Source organism: Sycon ciliatum, chromosome 13, assembly GCF_964019385.1.
Source record: "Sycon ciliatum chromosome 13, ocSycCili1.1, whole genome shotgun sequence".
Classification (NCBI taxonomy): Eukaryota; Metazoa; Porifera; class Calcarea; order Leucosolenida; family Sycettidae; genus Sycon; species Sycon ciliatum.
In genome coordinates, this window is record NC_088655.1 from 19,391,741 (window position 1) to 19,404,240 (window position 12,500).

Genomic DNA, 12,500 nt, shown 5'->3' on the forward strand with positions numbered 1-12,500 from the left:
GTTTAAGGCAGATATGAGCTGACCGCGTGGCCTAACGGATAAGGCGTCTGACTTCGAATCAGAAGATTGTGGGTTCGAGTCCCATCGTGGTCGCTATACCTTTTTCTTGCGCGTTGCAAACACAAAACAAATACTTAGCCTGATTAGAGTGCTGGTGGTGGTGACTTTCAATATGTTTTTAGTGTCGGGACGGATGTTCTTTATTAGAGAACTCTGTATGAGGTGCATACTGTATCTCCCCGATTAGAAGGCGCAATCGATTTAAAGTTGCACCCCCACGTTGAGATGTGAGCGATATTGTTTCAATGCAGTGGTCGCTCCAAGTCCTTTTATCGTTCACTATTTTGATATTTTGATCCCACGTGGAGCACGTAAACTCGACGGTGCAGTTGATCTACTTACTGGTAGTTTGACACCTGGCCTACAGTTGTCTTGTTGACATCTAGACAGGTAGAGCAGGGGTATCGGAAGGTATTTTCGTATGGTACGGTCAGCCATCTAAAGTACAATTTACTCGTGGGGGAGGGGTGGCTGAGCCGGAAATTTTGGAAATTTAGACCCCAAATCAGTGCATTTGATTGATTCTCGAGTTACTTGGGGCAAATAGTGGTACGGTCAATACCGTATTGACCGTACCGTGTGTGATGCCCCTGTAGAGGCTCACGTTTTTTTTTAAATCTTTGCAAGGGCAAAGAAGGGGAAGCGACTACAATCGAGTGTGACATCCTACTTACATGCATGTATCGTAAAACAGAGAGGTTCCAGGCTGTCCAAGAGAGTGCTCAATACCGAGAGGCAGAGCTAGTTCAAAACAATAAGAGGACGAAAAAAGTGTTTTAACTCTGAGTTTCACGCACTATTATTTAAAAGCGATCATCAGACAACAGTATTGAGTAAATCTGGATCAGTACTTTATACATGCATGCATGGAAACAATATGGCTCAAATCTCAAAGTGGGGGTGCAACTTTTTATATCGACTAATCAGGGAGATATAGTATGCACCTCATACAGAGTTCTCTAATAAAGAACATCCGTCCCGACACTAAAATATATTGAAAGTCACCACCACAAAGTCTGTGCAACGAGCAAGAAAAAGGTATAGCGACCACGATGGGACTCGAACCCACAATCTTCTGATTCGAAGTCAGACGCCTTATCCGTTAGGCCACGCGGTCAGCTCATATTTGCCCTTCACAGATGCTGTAGCTCAAATTAGACGAGTATATTTTAGCTGGTTAAAATTCAGTTTGCGAAACAAAAGAAATAGCGACCACGATGGGACTCGAACCCACAATCTTCTGATTCGAAGTCAGACGCCTTATCCATTAGGCCACGCGGTCAGGTTGTATGAGATAGCCGCGGACAGCATGCCTCAACCTCCCACAGCATGCTCTAACCGTCTGAGCTATGGTACCAGGCCGAACCTAGAAGGCGCTGACGAGTTTTTCACTCCAACGGCAGCTCACAACACAACATTACCTTGGCAGAAATATTTTTGGTGATTAGCAAGAAAGCACTGACCACCATGTTGGGACTCAAAACTCACAATCATCTGATTCGAAGTCAGACGCCTTATCCGTTAGTTAGGCCGCGTACGCGGTCAGCTTGCAACTGCAATATTCCTATTAAAAGACCTCTTATCTTTTCATTTCATTTGTCTTCTTCCCTCTCGAGTTGGGTGCGCGATTCTTAAGTTTAAAAAAGCCATACAGGAAGTCTACAAATTGTCGACGTGTTCAAACTATACTGGGCTTGGTGCTGGCTGACTGTACTGGGTTTGGTGCTCACTGACTCACGACGCTCGACCTTCTTTCAGTAGCACTGAGTGTACTAGCACTGTGCATACATATGCGCCGTGATGCAGTCAAGTGACGCTATGACGGCAGCACGCGCACTCCGCACACTCTGCCCTGAGTTGAATACGGGCTCCTACTGGGCTTGCTCTCGTGTTGTAGCCGTGATGTATTCGCAGCCTGGTCGCAACAGTCCATTCTCTGAGACTTGGTTTTTACTATTTTGAGGTACAGCATCATCAGACTGTGATCATGGGCTGACCGCGTGGCCTAACGGATAAGGCGTCTGACTTCGAATCAGAAGATTGTGGGTTCGAGTCCCATCGTGGTCGCCATTTTTTTTTTTGTCCCGTCACTGAATTTTAACCGCATTATACTCCAAATTGAGCTTCAGCATCAGTAGGTGGCAAACATGAGCTGACCGTGTGGCCTAGCTAGGCCCATTCACAAATTAAAACTTTTCGCGACGCCACGTGCGACACCTGCGACAAGCTGTGACTGTGGCACACAGTTTATGATCTTTTTTTGGCGTTAGCGATATCCCAATGCACTAGTAGTACTTTGCATGTGCACTGCACGTGCACCCAGAGTAGAAACCTGCACTCCATTTATGTACGTCGCATGTCGCAAAAGTTGAACATTCTTCTGCGACAGGTACCGTGCGACAGCTCGCGACGGGCATTTTTTTGTCGCGACTGTCGCAAGTCGCGTGTCAAGTCGCGAAAAGTGGTATCAAGAGTCCATAACCCCCCAGAGTGTGCAACTCCAGGTTGGGGTCTGGGGCAACGAAATCCAAACATTGCGTCATCCGGTCCATAGTCAAGCATGGGCGGATGGGGCCATGTGCATATCTGGTACATCCGCTACTCACTACATGACGTATGAAGTTTGGATTTCGTTGCGGCACTGATTTGTGCTGAGAAGGATCACGAGTTGCACACTCTGGGGGGTTATGGACTCTTGGTGGTATTGTGAATCGGTCTTTATGGATAAGGTGTCTGACTTCGAATCAGAAAATTGTGTTTGAGTCTCATCGTTGTCTCCATTTCTTTTCTCTCCCCATCTGAATTTTGACAAGCTAAAATATACAGTCGTCCCTCTCTAATCCGGCACCTTTTGCAACGGCATTTTCTCCTGGATAAACAAGGGTGCTGGATTATCAAATCCTGTCCTCCAACCCGGCCCACCTACTAACATACATGTTTGTGTCGTACGTCAAGACGCAGGGATTTTCCGTGTCAATCCAAGTACTTTGTGGAGTGCATGTCTATACAGTGCATAGGATAATCCCAAGTGTATGTTACATGTGTGGAATGCTCCCTGATAAGTAGTTCATGCACTGACCAAACTGACATAGCTGTGCTCCCGTACGGTATGCGATGTACAACTGCTGGATTAGAAAACCGAATTATGTGCAGTTTGAGCGATTTGTTGCGGAAAATCGCTGCTGGAGGCGGAATTCAAGTGTCGGATTAAATCGTAGAAAATGAACTGAACAAATCCGTTTTGCCAGAAAGTGTGCTGGTTTGCAAGGGTGCTGGATAAACAAGTGTCGGATTAGAGAGGGACGACTGTACTCTAATTTGAGCTACAGCATCAGTGGAAGACAATCATGAGCTGACCGCGTGGCCTAACGGATAAGGCGTCTGACTTCGAATCAGAAGATTGTGGGTTCGAGTCCCATCGTGGTCGCCATACTTTTTGTTTTGTTTCGTTCACTGCATTTCAACCCATTGCAATAATTATATTCTAATTTGAGCTACAGCATCAGAGGGGTCAAACAGGAGCTGACCGCGTGGCCTAACGGATAAGGCGTCTGACTTCGAATCAGAAGATTGTGGGTTCGAGTCCCATCGTGGTCGCCATACTTTTTGTTTTGTTTCGTTCACTGCATTTCAACCCATTGCAATAATTATATTCTAATTTGAGCTACAGCATCAGAGGGGTCAAACAGGAGCAGACCGCGTGGCCTAACGGATAAGGCGTCTGACTTCGAATCAGAAGATTGTGGGTTCGAGTCCCATCGTGGTCGCCATACTTTTTGCTTTGCTTTGTTTCGTTCACTGCATTTCAACCCATTGCAATATATTCTAATTTAAGCTACAGCATCAGAGGGGGTCAAACAGGAGCTGACCGCGTGGCCTAACGGATAAGGCGTCTGACTTCGAATCAGAAGATTGTGGGTTCGAGTCCCATCGTGGTCGCTATATAATTTTTTTGTCTCGTTCACTGCATTTCAACCCATTGGAATATATTCTACAGTCTGTTTCGTTTGTTGTAAACCAGACGAACATGTACGAGTACCGACGTCAGTGAGTTGTCATTTTTCATGCTTTCGCGCGGAATATTTCTTCGAGTTCACAGTGAGTTTTTCCAGGCAGCGCTCGAGCGCTCATACGGTAAGACGGCAAACTCCCCGGGCGATCACCAGGATTGCTAATCTTTTTGAAACTGACTATAATTTGATCTACAGCATCAGAGGGGGTCAAACATGAGGCGTCTGACTTCGCATCAGAAGACTGTGGGTTCGATAGATCCTTTAAAAAATAATTCATTTCCTATTGTGTGTGTGTGTGTGTGTGTGTGTGTGTGTGTTTTCTGCAGGGTATGATGTATCCGACCGTTCTGTTCGGTGTGTTTGGCAACGTTGTTACGTTCGTCGCCAACATCGTCTGTGTCAAGTACCTGGGCCTCGGCGTCAAGTATGTCACTCTTTTCACTGTTGTTGTTGTCGTTTTCATGCCGACCGTGTTTGTGGAGCAAGTGGTGTAGCAAGATGGAGCGACGGGTGTGTGTGGTCCCCTGTAGCCTAATCGGTGGAGCGCTGTCCCGGAAAGACATGGGTGCTGGGTTCGAATCACGCTCGTGGATCCTTCTTTTGCGACAGTAGAATGGATGTGTTTGCAATTGCATACATGCTGTGTGCTGGGTAGTGTCGTGCGCCGAAGAACGGCCAGGCTAGAATTTCACCAAGCACAGCATACCAATGTATACACGGTGACTCAACTGCCCATAGACTGTAATACATGAAAAATAAGAGGATGCCCCCCCCCCCCCCCCATTCTGCGGCCACTGCCAGTACTGTGAGGTTGTTATGGTGTGCTCTTCGCCATGGTTACGCAGGGGTGTGTCGATTGGCTACTTGTGTGGAATGACCTCGTACCCGATCATCGCCTGGCTCTACATCTGGAAGCGGAAACTTTACGTGAACACGTGGGATGGTGAGTGATGCGCAAACCGGCGATGGTGCAATGTGATCGTGTTTTCGTCTGTTTGTTTGTTTGTTTAGCTTTATTTTTACTTCACCATAGGCAAGGGAAAATCTGCAGTCTCACTGGGCGTATTGCCACAGTTTCGCAAAATGATGAAACGTCTGTTTTCGGGCATGTGCGTGTACGTTTAAGTGTTGTATTATGCATGCGTGCGCTCGTCCCACTCTACCGTAAAAGTCCGTAAATAAGTACGTATTTACTTTCGAATTTAGGGACCACACCCGTACTAACTTTCGGGCGGGTAGTGACTTTCGGGCACGAACTAACTTTCGGACCTGACTTGTGTGTAGTGGAGAAGTCACTTTTCATGTAGATGTACATGCTATGTGCTGCATGTTTGCACTGTACCGGTACTTATTTCGGGCAGTATGTTTATCGGGCTTGACTTGACTTTAACAGACAGAGCCAAAAGAATGAAGGGGGTATTTCTTTCGGGCAGGTACTTATTTACGGACTTTTACGGTATATGCATCCAGCCAGATGCATTCGGTTCATGTGTACGTCGCCGCATCATGGACGCTTACGTCATGCATTGGTGCATCATGGACGCTTACGTCATGCATTGGTGCATCATGGATGCTTACGTCATGCATTCGTGCATCATGGACGCTTACGTCATGCATTGGTGCATCATGGACGCTTACGTCATGCATTGGTGCATCGTGGACGCTTACGTCATGCATTGGTGCATCATGGATGCTGACGTCATGCATTGGTGCATCATGGACGCTTACGTCATGCATTGGTGCATCATGGACGCTTACGTCATGCATTGGTGCATCATGGACGCTTACGTCATGCATTGGTGCATCATGGACGCACGCCTGATCATGTAGCAAGCATGCTGCTTCTGTGGTGGATCTTTCCTTTTGTTGTCTTTTGTTCAAGGCAGAAATCACTAGCTACTTCAAGGAGCAGAATGGAGAGGGGGGGGGGGGGGGGGGGGGGGAGCATTTATCAATTTGCGCATTAGGCTGACGGGTACTGCAAAGGGGCCACAACTCTTTGTTATTTTTTTCTGCTAAAAGGGAAAGGACAAAATGTTACGAGTTATGACTAACTGTCCAAAACAGGTAGTCATAACTCGTAACATTTTGTCCTTTCCCTTTTTTTAATACCATAATCAATTTGGCCAACCATCCGAGTTCAACTCATTTTCTTTCGCCTTGTATTAGGTTTGAAGTGGGAGAGTATTCACGAATGGAAACCGTTCACGCATTTGGCCATCTCCGGGCTGTTGATGATTTGTATTGAGTGGTGGACCTACGAGATCGTGCTCCTTCTTTCAGGTACGGTTGCACACTGCCGTGTGTGTGTGTGTGCGTGTGTGTGCGTGTGTGTGCGTGTGTGTGTCCCATATGGTGCAGTGGTATGTGCAGCGATTTCCAATCGATAGGTTGCGGGTTCGATTCCCGACGATTATGGTCACACACGTCTTTCTTCTCTTTCTCAGACTCCTCCTGACTTTTCTTTCATTCTCCTGGGTGGTTACCAACAGCCAGTGCATGCCGGAGTATGTGGTGTGATGTGTGTGCGGGAAAAAAATGAAAAAAGACCAAAAAGTAGGGATTCACTGGCCAGAAAAAGCCACTTCATAGCTGTGTGGTGTAGACCAGGCTGAATAGTGGCGGCCAATTCTTCAGCCTTGCAAGCTGTTGAATGGTGCAATCCCAGCACACGCTGCTATGGCTTCGGCTGTAGCATCGCTATCATTGCCTCCGGCGATGGGCGTCAAATGGTCAAATGGTGTGCGTGTGCGTGTGGGGTTGTCTTTTATGTCCGTGTGTGTTCGTATGTATGCCTGCATTTGTGCATGTGTTTACGCGTGCATTTCTGCATGCCGCAATTTATGCGTTCAATTAAACTCCCCGGATCCGGGCACGTCCGTCTCCTTTCTGACCTCATGCCAAGTCCCGAATTTTGGCTTTTCAATGAAAACATTAAAAAGAAATATTTTGTATGCTCCGCACTATGGGCGATTCCTATTTACAACCAGTGTGCAGATCCCAACAAGCCGGGATAAGGGGACTTATACAGTAAAACTGGGAATTTTCAGTGGTGTACCGTAAAACCCCGCCAGAGCGCCCCGTCTCTCCCATCCGCCCCTCCCTGACTTCTTGTCAGGGACGTGATTGATTGTATCCTCGTATGACTCTGTCGCAGTCTGTGATGCCGTACTGCACTGCAGACGCGTGCTCGACCCCGTTGGAAATGTACGCAACAGTGCCCACCCTCCTGACCAGGGATCGCACAAACCCTGCGTTTTGTCGGGTCTGTTCGACTCCTGGCTCTTGTCTTGACCTTTGGTCGGTGTACGAGATGCATGAACAGTTTTCGTAGGGTGAGTACTTTTTCATGTTGCACTGAATGCGGCAAGTAGGACTCGCCCATCCGCCCCTCCCCACCTGAAGCGTCGAGGAGGTAGGGGCGCTCTGGCGGGATTTTACGGTAATATGTTCGGTATTCCCAAAATCAACGGTTCGCTAGTGCGAAAATTTCGGTAAAAGACGGTTTTCCTGATCCCAAACTGCATTTTGCACACCGTGTGACATGGAATTGTTGAATTTTAGGTTGCCTTTTTATTTTAGGTGAAATCTACCTGTACCGAAGTTACCGAAAATAAATCTCCAGCAAAATTTTCCGGTTTTACAGTACCAGTACTGTGATTGTTGCTGGATGTGTCAGCAATCGTGTCTGTGTGTCACTGTTTGTAGGTGTGCTAGGGGATCTAGCTATCGCTGTCAGTGTTGTGGTCTATCAGCTGTTTGTCATCACGTTTATGGTCAGTAGTTGCTGATGTGTGTGTGTGTGGGGGGGGGGGGGGGGTGCATGTGTGTGCGTGCGTGCGTGTGTGTGTGTATGTGTATGTATGTGTGTGTTTGTGTGTGTGTGTGGGGGGGGGGGGTGTATGTGTGTGTGTGTGCATGTGCAGTACTGCCAAACCGTCCGATCTTTCGGACAGTGTCCGATTTTTGAAGGCTCTTCCGAAAACCGGTCCGAAAGGGAAACGTCCGAAAAGCAGCCAAACTGTCGGAGATCATTACTTCCCTATGCAGAAGTCCTGCACTTTCACTTTTCAGCGCAACTGAAGGCACAAATCACTGTACATTTGCTTCTAAAAAGGCTAGCGCTTGGCTGTGGAAGTGCAAAGTAACATGCCTGGATCAGGCTGGATGGCATGTACGCTGACAGTCTCGTACAGAGTCAGTGTGCGACCACACTCATCATTACAAAATTCATGAAAACTCCGGGGTTACTATGGCAACAACGCGAATTTTCATGGTGTTTTAGGCGATATTTTGAATTCTCTGTAAAAAAATTGCCGAGGAGAAAAATTCGCACCATGTGGCCAGCCTTGGCGGTGAAGGGTGTCCGATTTTGGGCGAAAATTATTTGGCAGCACTGCATGTGCGTGTGTGCAGACGCGTGTGCTCACACAACGCGCGTGCACATGCGTGTCACTCGTCCGCATGTACATGTGTGACATTTCACACGTGTGTGGTTGAGCGGTGCAGGGAACAATTCCAACTTGATAGTTTTGCTTACTACTGTCCAAAGAGTAGATACACAAGAGTGTGCAACTCGCGGATGGGTTGGCCCACGGCGGAGTTTTTTAGTCGACATCATCTTTTCTACGACGCACGCGCTGCGAGTCTTTTTGGAAAGTTTTGCCTCGTGCACTTGGCCGGCTTTAAACTACAAGGTCGGTGCCCAGCACGTGCTCTCACACTGCTCTGCGGCAGAATGCTCTGTTTTCTGAAAAAGGTGACGTCAACCTAAATTTCCACCGTGGGTCGGGGTATCTTCAGATTGTGCAGAAGAGATGCGGAGTTGCCCACTCTTGTTTATCTACTCTTGGTAGTGTAAACATCGCATTTCTGCACATGCTGGAATCATGTTGTGTTGTGAAATGGTCTGCTAGTGTCGCGGACATTGAAATCCATTGAGAAGACAAGCGACCACGGGGAGCTGGCCTTGCAGCCGCGAGCACTGCTGGTCCATTATTATTATTATTATTATTATTATTTTTTTTTTTTTACATCATGTACTTCCAAAAGAAGTACATGAACTACACTCGACAAGGCACAACAACAGAGACCAAAACACGTTCTCGTTACTCCGAGTGTCGTGTTAAAAAACACGACACTTTTCGTGTTGAAAAACACGACACTCGGAGTAACGAGAACGTGTTTTGGTCTCTGTTGTTGTGCCTTGTGTAGTACGCTCTTCCCTTTTTGAGGTAGTGAGCACTATTAGCAGCAAGGACTTCAGACACTTTGTGAACTACGGTGCATGTACTTCCTCCGGTAACAAAAACTTCGTGATGGATTTCGGAGGGGGTGATTTGGGCACAAACTGCCGTGCAATGAGTCGCAATCACTTTCTTGCCCTTCCCTGGCATGCCAAGAAAGAAGTACGAAGCAAGGAAATCGACCTTTCACAACAAGTCGAGCGGAATCGATGGTTGCGCTGTGGAAACGTAGGTGATGACAGTCTTGGCGAGCGAAACTGAAATACCACTTCTCCGAGGGGATATTGCGCTGCTTGGCCTCTCTACCACTTTGGCACTAAGTGAGTTGGAGAGCAATAGAGAGCGATAAAACGGAGCAGCGAGCCCACATAATGAGCGAGTGAACAAGGACCTGCTCAGATCGCACGGCTCAATGAAAACTAATTCTGAACTCAAGTTCTTGTTCAAACTGCGCAAAGCCCAGATTCGAATGCTGATGACCATGCATTCTTTCAGAAGTCTGCAGTCCGATGCGAGTCTCATGGCTAAAGAAAGTCGACTGGACTTGCTAGCCGCTGCCGTTCAGTTCTGGCAGGGGTATCCATTAGAGAAAATGGAATCAGTTTGGCTGTGCCTTTACTCCTCGTTTCCCGGAGTTCTGGAGAGCGAAGATGAAACCAGGGAGTCGTAAAATATTTTTCACGACTCCCTCGTGGAAACGAGTAATCACCATCGCGGCGGATCACGCAGCTTGAAAGCCAATTTACTTGACCGACGGCGACATCAAGGTCAGCGGAGTGTGATCAAAGAAGCCGAGGCAAGGCTGAAACGAGCTGAACAACGACTCGAGAGAGATGACGACTCGTGTGCAGCAGATGACGACTCGCGGGGCAGCAGATGACGACAGCGACGCAGGTCAAAATGAGTCGAGCGAAAGCGACGCAAACTGAACTTTCTGCTCTTTCCTCCAACAGTTTCTCTTGTAAAGCCGCTGTACATAGGCCGATTCACCTTCGTCTAGTGATTTGCAGTCGATACAAACTGTTCTTGACCTGTTCTAAGCGTTTTCATATCCATCAAAATCCATCACGAAGTTTTTGTTAACGGAGGAAGTACGAGCTAAGGCGGTAATGGCGCCCGCCACGGTCGTCTCACCGGATTTCAATGTCCACGACCGTGGTACCGTGAAGTTCTGCGAGCGTGCTCCACCACAACCGCCCTTTCGGCGTGGTGCGTTTAGAGGAGGTGTCCTGTCTGTGCGTCGTACAACACACACCTTGTACACACATCGCACGTTGCGCAGTCAATCCGTGCTCAGTTTACCTTCAAGCAGATTCGGGCTCCACACCCCATACAGGGGCGTCGCACACGGTACGGTCACTACGGTATTGACCCTACCACTATTTGCCCCAAGTAACCCCGTGAATCAATAAAATGCACTGATTTGGACTCTAAATTGCCAAAATTTTCGCCTCAGCCATCCCTCCCCCACGGGTAAATTGCACTTTAGTTGGCTGACCGTACCACAGTAAAATACCTTCCCACGCCCCTGCCATAACATGCTTAGCGTAACCTTACTATACTAAGGTTCTCACACCAAACACACTGACGGTGCTGGCAACGGAAATCCGACCTCTCTGGGCGGCGCGTTCACTTTCTAGCGGCCTCTATTTCGGGTCTTTGCGATGTGAGCGCACCGCTGAGTGGGTCGGATTTCAGTTACCAGTACTGTAGTTGCACTCCACTGTACATTTTCCTTTCCCTTTCCGTGATAGCAAGGCTCTCGCGGTACTTTACAGGCATGTGCCACGTATGGGTTCCTGGGTGCCCGGAATCCCCCTTTTTTCGCTCAAAATGCAGGATTTTGCTTCATTTTTGGAAAATTTTCCCACAGGAGGCCCCCAGAACCCCCCCCCCCCCTTGAAGGGCACCGGCGCACACGCCTGCTTTACCGTAATGTCCTTCCCACGTTTTTTGTGGCTGGACAATCAGGACCTCTGGAAGCCGACTGAACTAATTGTGTACAGTCACAGTACATCTTGTGGAGCCCGGTTAGCTCAGTTGGTAGAGCATCAGACTTTTAATCTGAGGGTCAAGGGTTCGAGTCCCTTATTGGGCGACCAATATTTTTTTTCTTTGGTTGTGGGGGGGGGGGGGAGGGGGGCATGAATCGCTGGAAACCCACGCAAGCAAGAAGAGTCTCCGGGGGAGATCGTCCCATGGCGAAGTTTTTTTGTTTTATCAGCACACATGCAAAGGAAAAACAGAAGAAAACTGAACAGAAAAAGTACTATGCTGTTAAACATGCCGGAAATCAGATGGACGGGAAAAAGAGCGTAATTGTACAAATCCGTTATTGGTGGTGGTTATTGAGCCGAGAAGCATGGCCTGATCTCCAACAGCCGTACTCACAAAAAATGTGCGAAAGTGCTCGAAAGGAGGCAAAAAAATGTGGTCGCCCAATAAGGGACTCGAACCCTTGACCCTCAGATTAAAAGTCTGATGCTCTACCAACTGAGCTAACCGGGCTGACTGAGCGCTAGCGTCAGTGTACACAGTAAAGAGGTTAAGATGCACGCTATTTCCGATGTGACGTGCAATTTCGCGTCAAATTTGGCGTAAAACTCCGAATTTCGACGTGAGCTGCAGGTCACTCGCGTTGTTTTTCGACGCACGAGCCAAATAACGCGAGCTGAACTTTCGCGTCACGTCGGAAACAACGTGCATCTTCACCTCTCTATTGTGTCTGACTTCCCTGTACAGTTGGTGCCTGGCTATAAGAGCAGTTTGACGACGAGTACATGACACCCAGAGTGTGCAGCTCTGATGGGTTGCTGTCACGGCGAAATTACTCGATTACATCATTATAGTGATGCAGTGTGTTACAAGCAGGATTCAAGCAGGTCTTTTCTGCACAACTGTAGCTCAGTTGTAAGCACTACACCACTTGCCGCCTCAGATCTGTACCAAATATGATGTTATCCCGGAATTTCGCCGTGAGAGACGGCCATGCAGAAAAAGGCAGAAGCTGCAGACTCTGGATTTCATGTACTCTTGGTTTGGCCAATGTGCCGAAAAAGACGTGCTCCTGTACGACTGGATCAGGGGAACTTTGCAAGTAAATGCTCATTGACACCATAACGGAATGAACGTAATGACTGTTCTGTTCTTTGTGTAAACTTCACTCTGTGTTGTCAGATAC

The 12,500-nt window shown here is 47.9% G+C and overlaps 1 protein-coding gene and 10 non-coding genes across 11 annotated transcripts in view; 8 read left to right on the top strand and 3 right to left on the bottom strand.

The window, feature by feature from the left end:
• LOC135829883 (multidrug and toxin extrusion protein 1-like) overlaps nt 1-12,500 on the top strand; it is a 34,299-nt gene that overhangs the window by 11,613 nt on the left and 10,186 nt on the right. The window contains exons 11-15 of the mRNA XM_065342266.1: nt 4,400-4,497; nt 4,919-5,016; nt 6,243-6,356; nt 7,782-7,849; nt 12,497-12,500. The exon at nt 12,497-12,500 is cut by the window's right edge and continues 105 nt beyond it. Of these exons, the coding sequence (XP_065198338.1) occupies nt 4,400-4,497; nt 4,919-5,016; nt 6,243-6,356; nt 7,782-7,849; nt 12,497-12,500 (382 nt within the window). The remainder of the gene's footprint in view (nt 1-4,399; nt 4,498-4,918; nt 5,017-6,242; nt 6,357-7,781; nt 7,850-12,496) is intronic.
• Nucleotides 21-93, top strand: Trnar-ucg (transfer RNA arginine (anticodon UCG)). Its single transcript has one exon. It is a non-coding gene; the product is annotated as a tRNA-Arg (tRNA).
• Trnar-ucg (transfer RNA arginine (anticodon UCG)) lies at nt 1,105-1,177 on the bottom strand. The gene has a single exon. It is a non-coding gene; the product is annotated as a tRNA-Arg (tRNA).
• Trnar-ucg (transfer RNA arginine (anticodon UCG)) lies at nt 1,270-1,342 on the bottom strand. Its single transcript has one exon. It is a non-coding gene; the product is annotated as a tRNA-Arg (tRNA).
• On the top strand, nt 2,055-2,127 carry Trnar-ucg (transfer RNA arginine (anticodon UCG)). The gene has a single exon. It is a non-coding gene; the product is annotated as a tRNA-Arg (tRNA).
• Nucleotides 3,415-3,487, top strand: Trnar-ucg (transfer RNA arginine (anticodon UCG)). The gene has a single exon. It is a non-coding gene; the product is annotated as a tRNA-Arg (tRNA).
• Nucleotides 3,585-3,657, top strand: Trnar-ucg (transfer RNA arginine (anticodon UCG)). The gene has a single exon. It is a non-coding gene; the product is annotated as a tRNA-Arg (tRNA).
• Trnar-ucg (transfer RNA arginine (anticodon UCG)) lies at nt 3,755-3,827 on the top strand. Its single transcript has one exon. It is a non-coding gene; the product is annotated as a tRNA-Arg (tRNA).
• On the top strand, nt 3,927-3,999 carry Trnar-ucg (transfer RNA arginine (anticodon UCG)). The gene has a single exon. It is a non-coding gene; the product is annotated as a tRNA-Arg (tRNA).
• Nucleotides 11,345-11,417, top strand: Trnak-uuu (transfer RNA lysine (anticodon UUU)). The gene has a single exon. It is a non-coding gene; the product is annotated as a tRNA-Lys (tRNA).
• On the bottom strand, nt 11,755-11,827 carry Trnak-uuu (transfer RNA lysine (anticodon UUU)). The gene has a single exon. It is a non-coding gene; the product is annotated as a tRNA-Lys (tRNA).